The following is a 20565-nucleotide window of genomic DNA, read 5'->3' as shown; positions in this document are numbered from 1 at the left end:
GTGATGAGTAAGGGGGATATTCAATCACCGACGAGAATCTCCCATCTCCCTCGACAGCATTGAGCAGGGGATCTTGCAGAACTCACAAGCAGTCGGTCTCGTTCTGCCGAGAATGTCTGGGAATTGCCGAGTTCACGCCCGCAGTTCAACTATTCCCAGCCACTTCTCGCGGCCACGCCCCCTTCTCGCCCCGTGGCGGGTGGGACATTGAATCCCGCCTGCTTGTTCTCGGTCGAGTTAAACGAGAACGGGGCTGGGTCACGGCTGTCGAGCCAGCTCGACAGCCGTGACCTGCAGATTGAAAACCCCCCTAAGCCGTGGCCCAGACCTCAAGTGTAACAGCCCTTTGCAAAATTAGAGATAATTGCAAATGGATCACTAATTGTTATTTACGCACAAATCCATATGCAATTCATGGACCATCAAAAGGATTTTACTGTGTGTATATGCAAATCTGAGGCTTCCACTAACCCGCAACTGAGAAAGTGGTCATCAGTGACATCAGAGACCCTCCTCGAAAATGCTTGGCTGTGCCTGCCTTATGTCTGACAACCTAAAAACAGAAGGTTGCCACCCATAAAAGCCAGCTTCCTTTTAGTCAATCTGCAGGAGGATTAGAATCCATATGCATTTTTTGTTGCTAATTTCCCTCATGCAATTTCCCTCAATGCAAAATTCAGCTGCATGCACAGATGATATAAAACCCTGATGGACGATCAGTGGGAGTGTGCATTGTTCAACATTCATTCATACACACTGGCCGATATTTTGAAACATTTTGTTCAGAGGGCCCAAAATGAACGGTATCTTTCAAAATATCGCCCAGTGTGAATGCAGCTTTAGGTTTTTTGATTGCCAAAACTTGATGTTCTCTTGTTTCTAATCCATAGCCAAAGTTTTTAAGATGACATAGGGCAGGCTGCAATTTGTAAATAAATAACTCTATTTTGCCTGAAATTACTAAAAGTAGTAAATAAAAAAATCAGCCCAATTATGAAGATCCAGGAGACCTAGTGATAAGTGCCTTATATGTTAAGGGCCACTATAGAATCTGTGTATTTCAATTATATTAACCTTTTGTAAATCAGCTTTATGATGACAGTGTGTCTATGACGATTGTCAATGTTTTTAATTCTGGAATGTTTCCCTTTTAGGAACGGAAACCAACTAGTCCTGTGTCTGGCTATTACAATTATAGAACAGATGGAATAATTTTTCACTTGAACACTGATTCAATTAGCCATGTTAATTACCACAGGTTTATAGTAGTGACATATCAGCAACTGACATATCACTGCAGTCATCACAGAACATTTCAAACCTTATTCTATCAAAACAATGTATTACACCAGCAATCCCAAAGATTGTAACACATATAGGGGGATATTCAATCTTGGGCGCTATTTCCACCGGCAGAAATAGCGGCCGCCGCATATTCAATGCTGCCATTTCTGACAGCATTGAAGGCAGAATACAACAAAACAGATTAGACTTTAAAACAAGTCGGATCTGTTTTGTCGAAAATGACAGCAGCCGTTTTACCGTCACACCCACTTTCTGTCACTCGACAGCCGGATCATTGAAGTCGAGCTGAGCGAAAATGGCCCAGGATTCCGAGTGTGGGGACTTTCCGACATTTAGAATCCCAGATTAATTACCCACTATAATCACTTAAGTATAAAACCCTCAGATTTCATATGTGATATACTGCTGAATACCTGTAGCTATAAATGCAAACATGGACCTTATTTAGAGTTGGACACAGTTGTAATTGAAATGCAGTATATCACTGGCAAATAAAAGTCTAATTTTGCTACTTATTGTACTTTGGCTACAAATGTGACTAATTAAGGGAATAAGTTTCAAATATGGAATCATACACATGCAAGTATCAGGAGCAAATGTACCAGGAACAAAACAGTAGGTCTGGTTTACAAAATACAGACATGTCCACTTACATCTAGCCTCCCTGACACAAAACAGGCCTTCTAGACATGCAATGCCATGGCGTGGCTTGACACAGTCGGATGTCTCTTTTTGCCGAAAATGTAACTGATAGTATTTGTAAAACAATGTTAACAGGGTACACAAGCAGCTAATGATGGAATTAAAAGGAGATGTGGCATGTCTATATACTGTTTCTGTCTGTGACTGTCTCCCTAGAAAATGCTACGTTACAGTATTTTACTAGAAAACACTGTAACATAGATTTCAAATGCAGATATAGGCATGGTTGCACATAGAATATAAGCATGCCACATATCAAATTAATCAGCAGTCTGATATATAGCTGTATGAAGCATAACATAACTTTTGAAAACAAGCACCGGGACTGAATTATAATATTCAGAATCCACTGAAGTATTACATATCAAATTAATCAAAGCTTAGTTGGATTGACACAAAAAGATGCTAGGCAAGACTGCAGCAATAATGCATGATGATAAATCTATAAATACATATATAACCATTCACCAAAACATTAAAACTGTGTGTTAATATTATGTAGGACCCATTGTGCTGTCAAAACATTTGCTCCCAGAAAACAAGGCGAGCTCTTGTATTACAGCTGGTGCCTGGGTCTGCCTAACCCCACTCGCTACTCCCCTGGATGTCATCTCCCCCCAAATCCTGCATTCGGAGCATGTGTCCCATAGCCACCTTAGTTGCAGTCCTATCAAAATCTGGAAAAGGACAAAAATGTATGTTTTTAAAAAAAATCGCATAAATCAAATAGATTTAACCAATTTATCTGAACATCCATTTTTGTCTGTTTCCCAGTGTTTGAACATCCATTTTTGTCTGTTTCAAATGGAATTTACATTACTAGATTTATGTTACAGGATGTGTACAGTATATAGTGCACACACTCTCTTTTTTCTTGAGGAGGATTTGGTAGGAATGGGGTATGGACATACTGGGTGAAATGTAATAGGATGAGAGATTCAGAAAGTGAGAGATTTGGTAAGAATTCTCCAGTTTTTTAAAGCAGCAATCATTTACACTGCAAAATCAAAGTGGTTTTGCAGTGTAAATGATTGCCGCTTTAAAAAAATCTGGAGATTTCATACCAAATCTCTCACTTTCTGATTCTCTCATCCTATTACATTTCACCCACTGAGGGCATACCTCCCAACTTTCCAATGTTGCAATGGGGGATCTGTTGTTTTAGAACAGGCATGTCAAACTCGCGGCCCATGGGCCACCTACTTATGCGGAACAGGGTCTCTTGATCCCAGCTGAATTGGGGTATATGTGTTATCTGGCACCGTGGGGGCATATGTGTTATCTGGAGCTGAGGGGGCAAATGTGTTATCTGGTGCTGAGGGGGCAAATGTGTTATCTGGCACAGAGGAGGCAAATGTGTTATCTGTCATTGTCATTGAGGGGGCAAAATGTGTTATCTAGCACTGAGGGGGCAATTATGTGTATAAGGCACTGTCAGTGGTGATATACATATAAGGGGGAATAACAGCCCCTGGCACACACTAATATATGGTATTATTATTATTATTGTATAGGGGAGAGTGGACCACACAGTTATATATGAAGGGGTATAACACAGCTGATTACTATATAGCCTTCCAGCTGTTGTGGAACTACATGTTACAGCATGCCCTGCCACAGATTTTATATAATGGATTGCGAAAACTGTGGCTTATTCTCTATGTCAGAATGTGAATTTGAACACTAAATCGACACTAATTGATATATAATATTAGAGGAGGCGACTGTACAGTGCTGACAATGGGTATATATCACAATGGGTATATAGGACAATGGGTATATAGGACTCTTTTTTTTTTTTTGTGGCCCACACAAGACTTAGACCAGGGGTTCCCAAACTTTTTTGACTCACGGCACCCCAAAGCATCAGAATTTTTTTCGCGGCACCCCTAGGATAAAGGTTTCTCATTGATAAAGTCAGAAACAAATATTAAATTAAATAAATTGTGTTTATATCTCATCTTTAGGATCAGTTATGTGGTAATGGACAAAATGTACTTCTGTTTGTCCATAATTTGACTAATATATTAGATATAAATAACTTGAATTGGCCCTGGACCATCAACCCAGGGCACCCCTGCAAGTTCCCCAAGGCACCCCAGGGTGCCGCGGCACACAGTTTGGGAACCACTGACTTAGACCATGATTATTCAGCCCAGTTGGGATTTTGAGTTTGACATGCCTGTTCTAGAGGCATGACTGCGGGAAACAAGGGGACCAAGCAGTGGGCAGATTAACCTGACCCAGCATCATGCGATATCAATAGAAGCAAATCATTAAGGATTAGTGTCCACTCACTCCTCTATTTCATGTAAGTCCCTTTATACCTCTTCCTCAAGATAGTTAGTTACGGTAATCTATATAAAAAAGGAAAATGTGTGCAATATAATGAAGTCAATTCACAAATATGCATTAAGTACATCTAAATATGCACATACACCCAGTAAAATTAGTAAGGCATTATATGATCAATTTTCCTGCCACCCGATTCATGTTCACCAAACTCCGTTTATGATGGTCATTCCGAGGAATCTCCAGACTCCATGATCACCACCAGAATAGTTCAGCTTCCTATTTTTGAATCAGCACCATGATATCAGCATGCAGGACCCATCGTGTTTCATCATACATGATGACTTTGCTATCAAACCCTTTATCAAAGTTGCCATATTATATAATATATTGCCAGTTAAAAATATATTTAAGTCTCAATATTTCTATTAGTTATTAAATGTGTATCCCTTATCCTATCCTATTCCAAAATTAATCCCTTTATATTTGTATTTTACATTTATATAAACTTTACATTTTAACATTCTTCAGAATATAGGATTACAATATATTTCAATCTATTCAATTTATTCAGAATTCAAGTACAGAACATGGGACCCCTTGGATTAGCATAACTAAACTGCTTCAGATACCGTAATCATAAAATGTGTTCAGAACAATAAAAAATTGTACCCACGCAGACTCACTCTTCCGCTTCAGTGTCTGCCTCACTCACTCACTGCCTGTCTGCCTCACTCACCACAGGTCACTATTTCAATTAGATGCCCACATGGTTAAACAAATAACCCAGGGTTCCCATGTTCTGAATTAACCCAGAATGTATACAAAGATGACAAACACAACAACAAAAAATCATGATAAAACTGAAAGGCCCAAAGTGTACTAAATAAGAGAATACGATAAAGAACAGTAGAGGGAGAAAACCGGGACTTAACAAAGAGAATTAATTGAATAGAAAATAAAAGAAATGCAGCCTCAATCATATCCAATAAGCCACAAAATTACCACGTTTAATTGACTTACCCGGGGCTATTAGCCCCGATGCCGACACTTATCAGAGATGAGTAAGCACCTTTTCTGTGATCACTGTCACGGTAGCACATAGGCCCGTGGCTTTTCTGGAATCCTATGTGTTTTTGCGGGAAAAAAAGAATAATCTTTCTTGCAAAAAAGGCCTATAATTTAGAATGACTTTTTTTTTCACAAGAAAAATTTGCAGAAAAACAATGTAATAATATAATATTTGGTGGGGCAAACCTATTAGGAGGACTGGAAAAAACCCACTCTCAGTTATATGTGTGTTTTTGCAGGAAATAGGATAGTCCCTGTTGATACAACTGCCCACAGTAGACAGGTAATCGGATCCCCCCCTAAAATTAAAGTGTCAGATATGATAGTTCTGCGTATCCTAAAGACAACTTGGTCTGTGTAGTAAGTCTTGGAGAGAGATAAAGTACCAGTCAACTGGCTATTGTCATTTTTCAAACACAGCCTGTAACATTGCAGTTAGGAGCCATACCATTCACCACTTTGGAGGTCTATTCAATTAGAGTCAGAAACTGCCGTTTGTCGAAAAACAGCAGTTTCCGACTTTTTAGTCTAATCCATGATTTGACCTATTCAAATTCTTTTTTTGTTTCCGACTTGGATTGGCGGAATAGCCACCAATCTACCTGCTTTTGTCTGAAACGGGCCACAGTTGACAGGTTTTGTCCTGTTTCTGACAATCTCAATCTGACTTTAGAAAAAGTCGGATTGAGGAGATGAGGCAGCGAGGACAGCAGGAAATGGGGCAGGGAGGACAGTAGGAGATGAGGTGGGAAGGACCGCAGGAGATGGCGCAGGGTAGGCTGCAGCTGGAGGATAGCCCCGGGTAAGGATCAGCTGCACTACCACTGCTGCTCACCCGGCGCCGTCCTCACGCTGCTGCTGCTCACCCATCCTGGCACCGGGCCGGTGAGCAGCATCAGCAGCCAAATCCCACAGTCGGATTTCCCCGCTCATTGAATAGGGCTTGTCGGATCCATTCCAACAAATTAATGTAGGAATGGATACAACTAATTCAGTGGTAGCCAACCCTAGCCCTCGAGAGCTACCAATAGTTCACATTCTCCAGACAACCTAGCTGCTGCACAGCTGCACTCATTAATCACTGACACATTTTAAAAGATCCACAGATGGAGCTAATTAGCTCACTTGTGATTTTGTGAGGAGACCTGCAAAACATGCACTGTTGGTAGCTCTCGAGGACTAGGGTTGGCTACCCCAGGACTAACTGAATATACCCCTTTATCTCTCTCCTAGGCTTGGTATATATGCCCTTAAATTAATAGAAAAAACACAACTCTCTTATATTACAACCTGGGATGGAACAGATTTATTAACATAAGTCCATTAAATGAATTTCTGTCAATAGTCCAGTAAAAAAGAGTTAAGGTGCCCATACACGGTGCGTTTTTCGGGTGTGATGCGCGCTCCCACACATAGCACATCGCACAGCACCGAAAAACTGTGCAGCCCATGATTAAGTCCTAGATTGCATAGTATCTAGTACAAAAAAGCACGGTGCTGTAGCACATTGTATGCTTTTTGAACTAGATACTATGCAATCTAGTACTAAAAGCACGGAGTTCATTGCACCGTGTATGTACACCTTCAGGGTAGCCATATCTATGACAATAACTGTTGTATTGTGTGTAATATTACATTTACCACGCCACAAGCCTTAATCACAGTTGGAAGATTCAGTAAAAGTAGTTAGTAAAAAGCTAAAAATAACTTTTAATTGGATTCTGTGATTATGATCATCAGTCATTTGCAATGTCAGGCTGTCTTTTATAAGCAGAAATGAAATCATGTCTAGGTTTATACCCCCCTAAGGATGCTATCCTATTAGCCCCGATACCAACCAGATATGTGATGATCATTTTCATAATTATCTAGTTTGCTGCCATTTTTAATCGTCCGAAAATGGACCTGCAATCAGGCAAAAACACATGAGAATAGTACCGATCCCAATGTTATTGTGGGTCCAAGTGGCTAGTTATGGGGCATGTGTGGGTATCTGACCTAAGGGATCCTAGCATCAGGGATAATAAGTTAGACCTCAGCGAATTAGCTAGATAGCACCTTAAATGTTTATTTCAAAGAGGGCAACATGGATGGTGTAATGTTTAGCTCACTGCCTCACAGCGCCTTCCCACCATGGCCCTAATTGTGCATAGTTGTACTCCTGGTACTCCGGTTTACTCCCACAATTCAACAATACGTAGGTTAATTGGCTCCCAACAAAATGAACCCTAGATTGAATGTGTGTACATGTGGAAGGGAATATAGATTGTAAGCTTCACTGGAACAGAGATATGAACGTTCAACTATTCTCTGTAAAGCGATGCGGAATATGTGTGCGCTATAAAAATAACTGTTAATAAATAAATAATATCAGTCTATAATCTATATGTTTTACATTCTATTTGATCAAATAACTATTTATTTACACAAATTGGTTAATTTGTGCACGGTAGAATGTTTATTTGCATATTTTGTTATACTGTATTATATATTTGTTGTATGCTGCAAAGTCTCTATGCAGCGATGGTAAAATGAAATATCAAAGATTACAGGGATTTGTAGTGTTTGTAGGTATTTTGAGTTTTATGATGGTGTATACTGGGGGATTCAGTGCAAATAGAGCTGTGACAAGGGAAAAAGTGGGGACCAAAATATTTGTAAACTAAACCAACAGGTTCTTATCAAAATGGACCTGTCCCAGGAGTATGTGAAAATATTTACAAAAAATGTCATTTTACTATTCTTGTCCATACTTTAACAAGGGATAAGACTGTAATGTAGTTTACCAAATATGCTAAACAACATACATGGATTGTGTACTATAATCTACTACTGCTCCAAGCAAAAGTCATGTTAATTCTGTTCCCAGGAAAAATATCTAATTTCTAGACCTACAATCCTAAGCAATTTTTTTTTTTATTTTAAACTAGCTGTCTCACACAGCCCTACTCCCTAGAAAACTTCAAAACATTCTGAACATACTAAAGATTACAGTTACTTTCATAATACCCAATATGCAGCTCTTCTGTATTCTGTTCATTTTTAAATTGGTTTATTTTACATTGTGGTTTTATTTTGCAGACTTGAACTTTTTGAGTACTAGGCGGAGAAAACCACTACAGGTTGAATATCCCTTATCCAAATAATTCCATAAACCATAGTCTCCAAATTGTAATTTTTTTTTTTGTTGTTTTTGCTAAAATCCTACTTTGTACATCTGTAACTGCCACTACTGGGGACATCTGTAACTGGTACTACTAGGGACATTATATGTAACTGCCACTAAATATGTGCAAGAAAATTATTGCTTGACATTCAAATTTAGTGTACGCAAACTTTGGTTCAAGTTTTGAAACCTTTCATGCACAACTAAAATGTATTTGTGTGTGTGTGATGGAGAGAGCTCACAAGTCATCCCCTTGCGACCTCCGCCAATTCAGTCTCAATGAGAGAGAATCCACTTCTCCAAATGCTACATAATCCCCCGATTTACCATTCTACTGCCCACTTGTATTTCCACTGGGATAACCTGTAATGTGTAATATCTTCGTTATATGTGAAATTATTTACCATTATTGTCTACAGTATGTTTATATTCTTCATTTTACATGCACTGTGTAATGCATGGTGTTCTTGTTTGATTGACTGTATGTATGTCTACTGAATCTCAGTTCACCCCCCCCCCCCGTACCTTCCTCCCTCCCCCTTTTGCTTTTTTCTGTATCCCCTCTTACATTTTTATAATTTTTCAATAAAAATATTTATTTGTGTGTATTTCATGTGTTTAATGTGCTTATACTACATAAAGGCAAGATACCTCATTGAAATATAAAAATATTCCAAAATACGGAATAATCTGTTATCCAAAATGCTTCTGGTCCATAGCATTTTGGATAAGTGATAATCAACCTGTATATTGAAAGTAGTATTACATTGCCTCATGTTGAATACAAAATGCAATGCCTACATCTGGTTGCATATGCATCATCACCCAAACATAATAATGGTGTCTTAAACTGCACATATTTCAGATTTAACCTGTATGTGTATAGCCAATCCTGACAGAGAAGTGGCCATTCTGAGGCTAGGCCAAATGGCTACTTCACCCGATTTCTAAGCATCTTAATGTTACTTAGTGTAGGATTCAGTATTGAATCCCGGCGGTCGGGATCCCGGCGTTCAGAATCCCGACGCCGGAATCCCGACAGCCGAAATGCCGACAAGGGGGGGGACGTGGATCGCCCCCCCTTGCGGGCTCGCTACGCTCGCCACGCAGCGGGCCCGGTGCCTCGCTACGCTTGGCACACTAATTTATTCTCCCTCCAGGGGTGTCGTGGACACCCACGGAGGGAGAATGGGTCGGCATTTCGGCGGTCGGGATTCCGGCGTCGGGATTCTGAACGCCGGGATTGTAACTGCATCCCCTTAGTGTATACTGTATATTAAGGAAGGGCTCACCTGCACTCTTTGTAGTCACAAGCTTTGGTTTACAGCGTGCTCCATCCCCTTTCATAGTGTATGCAGCAACTGTGATGGAATAAGAGGTTTCAGGTTGAAGTCCATCTATAACCATTTCCTGTCAATTCAAAAGAGATGAAATGTTCACCTATTTGTAGGTATTATACATTAAATCTACATTTCCAAATCTGCCCATCCGTACGGAATAAAAAAGGAAATAAAAAAGAGATGCCAAAGTTGTTGTTATGAATATGTAGACCCCACTAGGAAATATGGCCTCTAAGATTGCCTCACATAATCAATGTAAGTACTAGGTGCCCATACCTAAGCCTAAGTTTATGTTTGCTAACTGCTTGTTTTACAATATTGAACTCTTATACCTTATCTCTTAATGGAGATATGCTAGCTAGAAGTTGTGGATACAACATCACTGCTATATATATATATATATATATATGCATTAGAGAGCCAGCGACATCAAAAGTAAAAAAGTATTTATTAAGGAATATAAAGTGCATATCGGATATGAAGCAAAAAAGTTTCGAACAAATGTTGGGAGGGCATTGTGACCTAAAAACCCCAGCAGGAGTGAGGAGCGAATGTCCATATCTTGAGGATGAGAATCCCTGTTATAAGTAGTATAGAAGAGGTCTTTTCCTCTGTAGGATTTGAGGATCGTCAGTTACCCAATTTGAATAAGGAAGGTGGGACTGACACAACCTGGCTTATTGCCCAGGGTGACTAGTGAGAGTAGTCACCTAGGCAACTGAAACACAAATCAATCTGATGGGAGCCGGGCAGACATAATTTAGATTCCGTTGATACCGGAAGCTGTATGCGTGTCACACGCACTTCCGGAACTAACAACTGCGGCTCACATAACTGGAAGGCACATGTGGGTGACGCGGACGTCTGGAAATGACGTTCCACCAGTTTCAGCCGATACCGGAAGTTGTACACGCTATACGCACCTCCGGAAGTAGTATATGCGGCTCACATAATAGGAAGGTGCGTGCGGGTCACACTGACGTCCGGGAATGACGTTTTGCGTTCCATCAGACCGGAAGCGGAAGTATGGAGCCGCAATGGCGGGATTCCCACTCCGGTAATTGTCTGATTAGTACCTGATCATTTAGGGTATATATACAAGACAGAGGGCCTGTGGAGAGTCACACTCCTGAGGAAGTCCTGCCTAGGGGCCACGAACGAAACGCGTTGAGGGGACTTTTCCAAGGTGTTTGATGACGGACTGCATTGTGTATTCACCAGATAAGCAAATATATTTTTTTATACATTGTACGGGCAACTTTTTGTCATGTTTGTTGTAGAAATAAATGTTTTATCAATACTTCACTAGTATATTCCTGTATCTCCTTTATGTGCTGGGATTTATTTGAGAATTACTCTTGGATGACCGAAGAGGAGAACAGACACTCCCTGATAATTGAGGTCTATATTTAATTGAATGCATGTCAGAGTGGTTGGAGACCACTACCAACGGTACACCTGAATTTTGTTGGGGTGCTTATCTCACGAACGGTGAAGGGTATCACTGTGACGTATAAACGTATTGCACTAGGGGGCGCCCATCTCATCTTTTTTTCCAGATATATATATATATATATATATATATGCAGACAAAGGGCGTGGCGATGGGGTCCAGTGTGGCCCCGTCGCTAGCCAACACCTTTATGTTGGAGGATCGAAAGAGATCTTTATTTCAGCAACATCGATATATCGCAAGATATCTTACGATATTTCTGATATATCGACTACACTTTGTTGTTTTGGGTGGGCCCTGAGACGGCCTTCAATCAACTAATGGATACACATAACGCAATGGATAGTCCGGTAAAATTCAACGTACACCGTAGACCAGCATACAGTAAATTTTTTAGATGTGAAAATTGTTAAAGATACCTCAGGCATCAAAACCAGCCTCTTTTGGAAGCAAACCGATCGCAAAAATTTTGTGTTGGCCTCTAGTGCGCATCCATCACACAGTAAAACTTCATGACCTTTTAGTCAATTTTTACGTGTCTTACATATTGTAAGTGACCCAGAAGAAGCCCTAAAAGAACTAGACATTATGTTCAACAAATTCCTCGAAAGGGGGTATGATCAGTATAACCTCCAAACAAAGCAAGAAGGCTCTATTAAAAACGAGATCAGAATTACTAAAAGTAGAGCACAATTCTAAAGAGAAGTCAGAAAAATTAATTTGTGTCAACTTATTTACAAATGAATCCCATAAAAGGGTACAGAGGGTCAAAAAACTATGGCCAATAGTGCAGACTGAAGCAGAATTAAATCTCAGCGGAATGTCTCTCATGCCAGCATACAGAAGGGGAAAAAATCTTAGAGACCACCTGGTCAAAACTGATATTACGAATATGGGAAAAAGAACAGGAAGCAAATTAGGCAAAACAAGGAAGGGATGCTTCCAATGCCCAAATTGCACCTCCTGCAGCTATATGCAGACGGGCACATATGTCACACATCCCTACTCAGGCAAAAAATTCCCTATATATCATTACCTGTCTTGCACATCTAAATACGTAGTGTACATCATTTACTGACCCTGCTCATTGGCCAACATAGACAAGACTGAGAGGCAGTTTAAAGAGTGCATGGCTCAACATCGCTCAGCGGTCCATGCAGCCATTAACAAAGGTACAAGTGAGCAACCACTTGCGCATCATTATGCCCAAGTCCGTCACCCGCACTCTTCTGTAAAATATATGATCATAGACCAGGTTAAACCCCTGGCGAGGGGAGGAGACAGGGACAAAAAATTGCTCCAGCTCGAATCAAGATGGAGTTTTAAGATGGATACACTAGCCCCCAAGGGACTCAATTAACAATTGGGTCTCCATTGTTTCTTGTAGAATTCTATTGTTGAGTAAAAATACATCGATTGTCTTTGCTAACTCAACATTTAAACATTAGTAGCACATTGCATTTTGTTTACAAGTGTTAAATTCACTATGCAGTTCATATATATAGTTTCCTGATCCCAACATGTACCCAGGCATGAGAATGCATTGTGATAACAGACGCATCAAAATTTCGAGGTGGTTGTCTGGCCCACAATGCATTCTCCTCCACATAAGTCGTTGAGTCCAGTATCTGTACATTACCACAGGCGAATAACTAATATGCAATTTAAAACACAGTACAGTGTTGCTAGATTTAGATTGAGAGACTGTGGCTTTAAAACGCCCCAAGCTTACAGGCTGGAATAGGTACTAACATTCTATGTAGTATATAGATATATGTTTTCACAGTAACGTTAGTTTTTTAGTTCACTTTAGGAATTAGCAACATAGAGTAATACATGAACGCGTTTATTTGTTTTTAGCACTATTTGTTGTATGTTTGATTGGTTACAGCACCATTTGTTTTGCAGTGACAGCGGTCTTGTAGTGGCTTCTCAGACTTTTTTTTCAGTAAGACCGATACGTATTAGCAGCTTTATTGACACCCTGTTGATCCATTGCTAAGGCAACAGTCTTGCAAATTCAGACGTCACTGAAGCACGCCCACAGCGTCCGGAAGTGACTGCTGTCCCTGCACAAACGAATGGTTCTGCACTACTTAAGGAGGTGAGCATACACTGTTTCTTTTATGTAAGCTGTTTTTTGAGAAAAGCCTAATAAAGAGGCTGAAACGTCACTATTGTGGCTACGTGTTGAATTTCTTTTCTAAGTCCTGAGTGCCGCGGTCTACGGTCTATATATTTATTGGGGCCCAGCAGCAGCAGTGTCCTTACCGAAGGCACCAGGCACGATTCCCACTGGTGGAGCTGAGTGACGGCATCACACACAATATATACTGTGTATATATATACACATACACACACACACACACACACATATATACTGTGTATATATATATATATACTCTTTTTCTGTATGATTTAATGCATGTCATTTATTATTGAATTTGTGGCTACACCATCACGGATATATTTATGTATCTTAGATATATGATTTAATACATGTCAGATATTACAGAATCTTTTCAATATCCCCTAATGGAGAATTCATATTTATAATCTCTATATAAAATAAATTTTTGAGGAACCATCGTTGGTGGTATGTAAGAACTACAACCATTAATCCTAGTAACATACTGAAATTGGTGTTCTACTAAGAATTATATTAAAACATGTTTTAGGACATCTTTCAAACTGACACAAAGTATACATGGGATTCATTTATATTGGACCACTATACCTTTTATGAGGAACCACATTCCTAACAATAGATTGGTATGTAACCAGAACTAATAATTTCCTCTGTATTCTATAAAACATTTCCTATTCGCCTCCACACCTGTCCATCTTCTGCTCATGTTTGATCTTCTTACTGATTTTATTTATATTTTTACAATTTATTTATATTTATGTATTATGATTTACAGTGTGGTCATCTTACCAAACTGCTGTATCTTTGCCACTGATGAAGTCAGCACCATGACGAAACACGCTGTGCCGACTAAATTGTCTGATCGACAGCTTTGTCAACTCAATAAGATGATCTCTTAAGGTGCCCATACACGTTACAATTATTGTATCCAATATTGGATACAATATCGCATCTCATCGCATCTCGGTTTTGCGATAAGATGAGATGAGATCTAGTACAAAAAGTATGTGCAGGACATACTTTTTGTACTAGATCTCATCTCATTTTATCGCAAAACCGAGATGCGATGAGATGCGATATTGGGGCAGATGTATTAAGCCCTAACAAGAGATAAATTCAAGTGTGATAAGGAGAGTTAAACGTCCAGCCAATCAGCTCCTTACTGACTATTTTCAAACACAGCCTGTAACATGGCAGTTGGCAGGTGATTGGCTGGACGTTTATCTCTCCTTATCACACTTGCATTTATCTCTTGTTAAGGCTTAATACATCTGCCCCATTGTATCCAATATTGGATACAATAATTGTAACGTGTATGGGCACCTTTTTTTGTTGATTCACTGAACTGTACTAAAAACATCTGTATGCACATTGCTATGCCCTGAGGGCATTTTTTATGAAATATTATCTGAATATATTTTGTCTATATTTTAAGGTTTAGCGCACTCTGAATTAATTCTTTATCTCCATATCTATAGATATACTGTATATATGCAGGCCTGATCCTAAGTCACCACACCAGTACTTAAACCTAACCCCCACACCCCGCTGCATAAACCTTACCTAGCTTAAACCCAATCCCCCCTCTAAGTGTCTAACCCTATCCCACCCTACCCATAGCCTTACTCTACATTTCCCCACTAGTGCCTAAATCTACCCCCCCCCCCCCCCCCCCCCCCAATTTCCCAGGAGCATGCTCATGCTACCTGCATACTTTCTGTTTAGCATCCCGGCAGTCAGGATTTCGGCACTGGCATCATAATTAATTAGTATTCCAGCGCTGGTCTCCAGGCGGTAGTCGGGGTGCTGGAGTTGGTACGCCATCCTGACCACTGGGATATGCACACATGGACCCCCTCCCCTTAGAAATCCTGCCTTTGCCCCTAGTCTCAAATTGTTAAGCCTAAAAATACTACTAATATTACTGCAGACAGAAGTGAATAATAAGGTTGTCATTCAAAATTACAGGTAGGCAAACATGACATATATAAAACAGTAGGTAGCACAATCGTTATTAAGATGTGGGATATTTTTTCTTAGCTATTCTTTACTAGATAGTAAGTAACTTTGCTTATAAGGACAATGCAAAATTACATTTCTCAGTACTCTTAATATGAAATAACTTTTTATACATAGCAAGTAAGTTTTATTCTTGCTATTTAAGACTATGGAATTATATGCATGGGTTGCAAGCCAAATACAAATATTACTGATTAAAACTAGAATATTGACCATGTCTACACAAGAGATTATTTTTAATCTGCAACTTGCATGAATCACTGCAGCTGTTCAATTTGTGATTAAAACACTTTCCATGAACACAAACACACACAATTTATATCTATTGTATACCAAATATAAACCAAATGTAAAATGTTTGCCTCATTGCAATGGTTAGTGACAAAAGGAAATCATACCATTTTCAGATGTGGTGTATTAAGGTAAAACAATTGCAGTGTAACCTTACATTCCATTCCAGGTTTTTTTTTTTTTTTTTTATAAAATTGCTGCTTAATCCCTCTGTCAGTTCTGTGGTGGACTTTCCTGCAGTTATCAACCAAATCTTGGGCCCGATTCAGAGTTGATAGCTGATGTGTGAATTCGATTATCAAATGACTGCACATGTGTACGCATCGTAGAGCATAAGCACAAGCCCAAATAGCAACAGAAAGAGCAAATTAATCCCCTCGCAATTTGACTGACAGGAAGCTAGCATTTTGGGGGTGGTAACCTGACATTTTCTGTGACTGTCTGTAAAAAATGCAAACATGCCCACGGTATTTGGACTGTATATGGCATCAGCACCAGCCTCAATCAGCCTGTTTCTTTTCCAGAGTTGTGGAAGGTCACAGGTACATTTGCACAGATGGGGTAAATCACTAGATGTTTCATGAATTGTGTACAGGTTCCAGGTGAATAGCGATAATTCCTCAATTCCTTCAAAGATTTACACAGGCTGGGTTTTCTTCCTGTCTGTGTAGTGGCAAGCGCCGATTGGGATGTAAAACTAGCCCGGGAAATTTAATGAAGCAGCCCTGGGGGGCAGAGTCTGCTGAGGGGGCGGATCCCTACTAATAGAATCTGATTCAGAGTTGCATGCAGTTGCAGCATTCCTTGTATTTTTTGATGCAGTTACATATGCAACTTTATGCTAATGCTGTTACATTGCCACCATTAGCTGCATTATTGAAACTTTCACCAGCCCTATCCTAGGTGCAGTCCATCTGTCTCAGTATGGCCTCCAAAGCGAGCAAATCTGCTTCTCTGTATGCAACCACTATTAGCAACTCAGCCAGATTACTAAAATAACATGCCCATACTGTGAATAGCTGACCCCCTGTAACCCCAAGGAAAGCATAACACATTTATAATAGAGTTGTTGGTGCTTGCGCATCAGCAACTCTGTACGAACACCATTACATTGTCCTTCAAATAAATAAATAAAAAGCATTGACCCCATAGAAAAAAAAACCTGACCCCCAACAGGTAACAAACATGCTGATTCCAAAAAGGGGGGCGTGGAAAACAAAAACAACAAAAACATATGCCCCCACACGAAAAAACACACTGGCCCCCAAAGAAAAAATAAACATTGGCTCAAACAGAAAACAATACAACAGACATAAAAAGAAAAACATTAAATGCTAGCCCCCACAGGTATAACATAAAAACACATTGGGCTCCACAACAGCAAAAAAAAAGAAAGAATTGAGATGTGCCAAAAATAGAAAACAGCAATCACATTTTACAATATCTATTATTAATCTATATAAAATCATAACGATTCACACATATATAATCTACGAACTGAGGCACTCTGTTCTGATTGAAGTGTGCAAATGAAGACTCATGGTATCTGTTCTTTATTAACGTAGGTAATTTTATTTTTGTGAAATATTTTACTGCAATATATTGCTTACTATGTTTCTACCATAGACGCAGGTTGATATGATATAATAACGGATCCTATCTCAATCATCACCCATATTATATATCGTTCATTATTCCAATACTCAATTTGTCATTGTTAAACTTGTGGATGGTATACCATAATATCAAGTTTAAACACTTAATTATACCTATGCATATATCTTTGACATCATTTTTGTTCCACTGAAATGACGACACTGTACAACCTGCATATGTATTAGTTGTATTTTATTGTTTAACTCACAGTGCCTCAATAAAAAAACATAAAAAAAAAACATGATGCATCAAAACCATGATTTGAGTTTGTCTCATGTCTTCATTTACACACTTCAATCAGACCGTAGTGCCGCAGTTCGTGGATTTTATATATATATTTTACTTCCTAAAATAAATAGATGGTTTTTCTAATTACTTCAAACACCTAGCCACCACCAACTGGATGGCACCTTCCATCCCTGCACCACTGGGCCCAGCAGCGCAATTCTGCAGGAGACGAGGTGTGGGCGGACCATATGGTCCAGGCAGATTCAGTGCTTCCCGCTGTACTTTGTATTAAAGGCGAGCAGTATGTCCGGCACTACCATTACATTACACAGGAGAAGAAGAAACGTCACTCCAGGACTCGTGATGAAGCTCAAAGTTTACTGTTATCAGTAAACTCAGTTTAGCTAGTCATCAGGACACATTTAAGGACACATGATCAATTAAAATCAATAACTGCAGCTGCTGGACCACAAGCTCTGAGAGCAGTGGCGGCTGGCAATCAGCAGTGAGTGGTCATGTAGGTGGTGTACCCACAGTGCAAATGGGCAAGGCACTAGGTGATGTTACAGTCCTGCACATCACCTAGTGCCCCATGTTCACATTATGCTTCACAGTAGTGCCCCTTACACAAAATATATACAGTAGTAGTGCTGCTTATACATATAATGCCCACAGTAGTAGAACCCTTACACACACATGTTCATCCAGTCCGCTGTGCATTCGCACGGAGGACCGATGTTGTGCATCTGCCCATGCACAGGTGCATTTCTGCGCATATGCAGACGTAGGGTGCGTACACCCACAGCAAACTTTCAGTTTGCCTTGTGCATGCACCCATGATGGCGTGCGGGGGCGGAGAAGGGCAGGGGGCGCCGGGCTGCCTACGAATCAACCAGAATAATCCCCATAATGTCCACATGGTACACATAATACCCACTGTTGGCCACAGTAGCAGTGTTGCTTATACATAATGGCCACAGTAGTAGACAGTAACAGCTCTGCGTAACGCCCGCACCAGTTGCTGACAATAGTAGCACCGCGTAACACACTCACCAGTTGTGGACAGTAGTAGTGCTGTGTAACACACTCAACAGTTGCCAACAGTACTACCGCTGCTTAATACCCTCACCAGTTGCCGACAGTAGTAGTGCTGGGTAACGCCTGCACCAGTTGCCAACAGTAGTAGCGCTGCGTAATGCCCACACCAGTTGCCGACAGTAGTGGCGCTGCATAATGCCGGCACCAGTTTCTGACAGTAGTAGCACTGTGTAATGCCCATACCAGTTGCTGATAGGTATTAGTGCTGTGTAGCACCTGCGCCAGTTGCCGACAGTAGTAGCGCTGTATAATGCCAATACCAGATGCTGACATTAGTAGCACTGCTTAACACTCCCATCGGTTGCCGACAGTAGTGACACTGCATAATACCCTTACCCGTTGCCAACAGTAGTAGTACTGCATAATGCCCGCACCAGTTGCCAACAGTAGTAGCACTGTGTAACGCCAGCACCACAACTTTATTTACCTTAAAAGCTGGCTGTCTGGCAGTGGATCTACTTCTTTCTTCCATTATCTGTGCTCCTGTGTAGCTCTGCCCCCTTTCCACTTGTGTAGCTCTGCCCCTTCCACTCGTGTAGCTCCACCCCATCCACTCATGTAGCCGCCTTTCCAGGACCTAATGTCATGACTGATGACATCAAAGAAGGTTGGGAGCCATGAGGGAGCTCTGTGCTGCCGGCATTGCAGTGTAACTATGTACTGGCAGCCGACAGCCACAGAGCCTGAGGACAGCAGCAGGGAGAGCGGATCACACAGACAGTGACAGTGCACAGACAGAACCGTGGGAGCAGCTGTGTGTGGCTCGTAGAACCCGCCTTCGCCGGCTCCCTCAAGCCACCGCAGCGGCTGCGGCATGATTGTTACGCCACTGTAATATACATATGGTCTATGAACGATCGTAACGTGAACCTTTTGTAGATATGAAGATTGAAGAAGCCTCATAGTGGAATCATAATGTAGACTAAGGGTGTGGATGTTAAGAAATAAGGTATATCTTTGCTACATTTAGAGTAATATACATAGTAACATTGTAATTAAGGTTTAAAAAGAGACGTTAGTCCATCGAGTTCAATTTATTTACATTGTAACTACTGACTTGAGTAAGTCATTTATATGATTCCTTTAGTGGCCAAGAATTTATCCAGTTTTGATTAGAATTAATTAACAGTAGTTGCTATAACCACCCCCACCGGCAATGAGTTTTACTCCTATAATGGTGAAGAATCCTCTTCTTAACCACTTAAGTGGTATGCCTGGAAATTTTCTGGGCTCAGCTGCACTGCCACAGTAGGCTGTCCTAGAAAATTTCTGAGCATACCTGTATGCAGTAGGTGCACCGGTAGTGCCTCCAGCGGTGCACCACCTCTAGGGCCCCCACCCTTCACTCCCTCCCTCCTGTTGTCCCGCCTACTCTGGCGATCATACGACGGAGCTCCCCTGCCGCCATTCACAGCAGTGATAAAAGCGTCAGGCGCAGGGATATTCGGGGTGGCTCAGTTGGACTCGGGAGCGCTCAGGAGTTCAGGCAACCGAGTCCTCCTGAGCCGCCACGAACATCCCAGAGCCGCCCAGAACAGGGGAGCTCTTGCGCACAAATGGCACGAACATCCCCGAGCCTGCCACCTGTGGTCAATGCTGACTGTGACAGGCAGCTGGGGCAGCGACGGCAGGGGAGCTCCGGCGTAGAAACGCTGGAGAGGAGGTGAGGGGGAGGCCCTTCCTACGTTCTGTGGTGGGTTTTGCTGGCAAAGGACAAACCTGCCCTGGTAGGTTTGTCTTGCCCCAGCAAAAACCACCACTCAAGGAATTAATTCAGTACAGAATTTATTTTCCT

General features: G+C 40.9%; 1 protein-coding gene across 1 annotated transcript in view; it reads right to left on the bottom strand.

Annotated features, from left to right (window-relative positions):
- The window catches only part of PTPRS (protein tyrosine phosphatase receptor type S), a 366190-nt gene that overhangs the window by 144044 nt on the left and 201581 nt on the right, over nucleotides 1–20565 (bottom strand). The window contains exon 15 of the mRNA XM_083179390.1: nucleotides 9829–9946. Within this exon, the coding sequence (XP_083035516.1) occupies nucleotides 9829–9946 (118 nt within the window). The remainder of the gene's footprint in view (nucleotides 1–9828; nucleotides 9947–20565) is intronic.

This window comes from Crinia signifera, chromosome 1 (assembly GCF_055691185.1).
Source record: "Crinia signifera chromosome 1, ASM5569118v1, whole genome shotgun sequence".
Classification (NCBI taxonomy): domain Eukaryota; kingdom Metazoa; phylum Chordata; class Amphibia; order Anura; family Myobatrachidae; genus Crinia; species Crinia signifera.
This window is presented reverse-complemented; position numbering and strand designations above follow the sequence as displayed.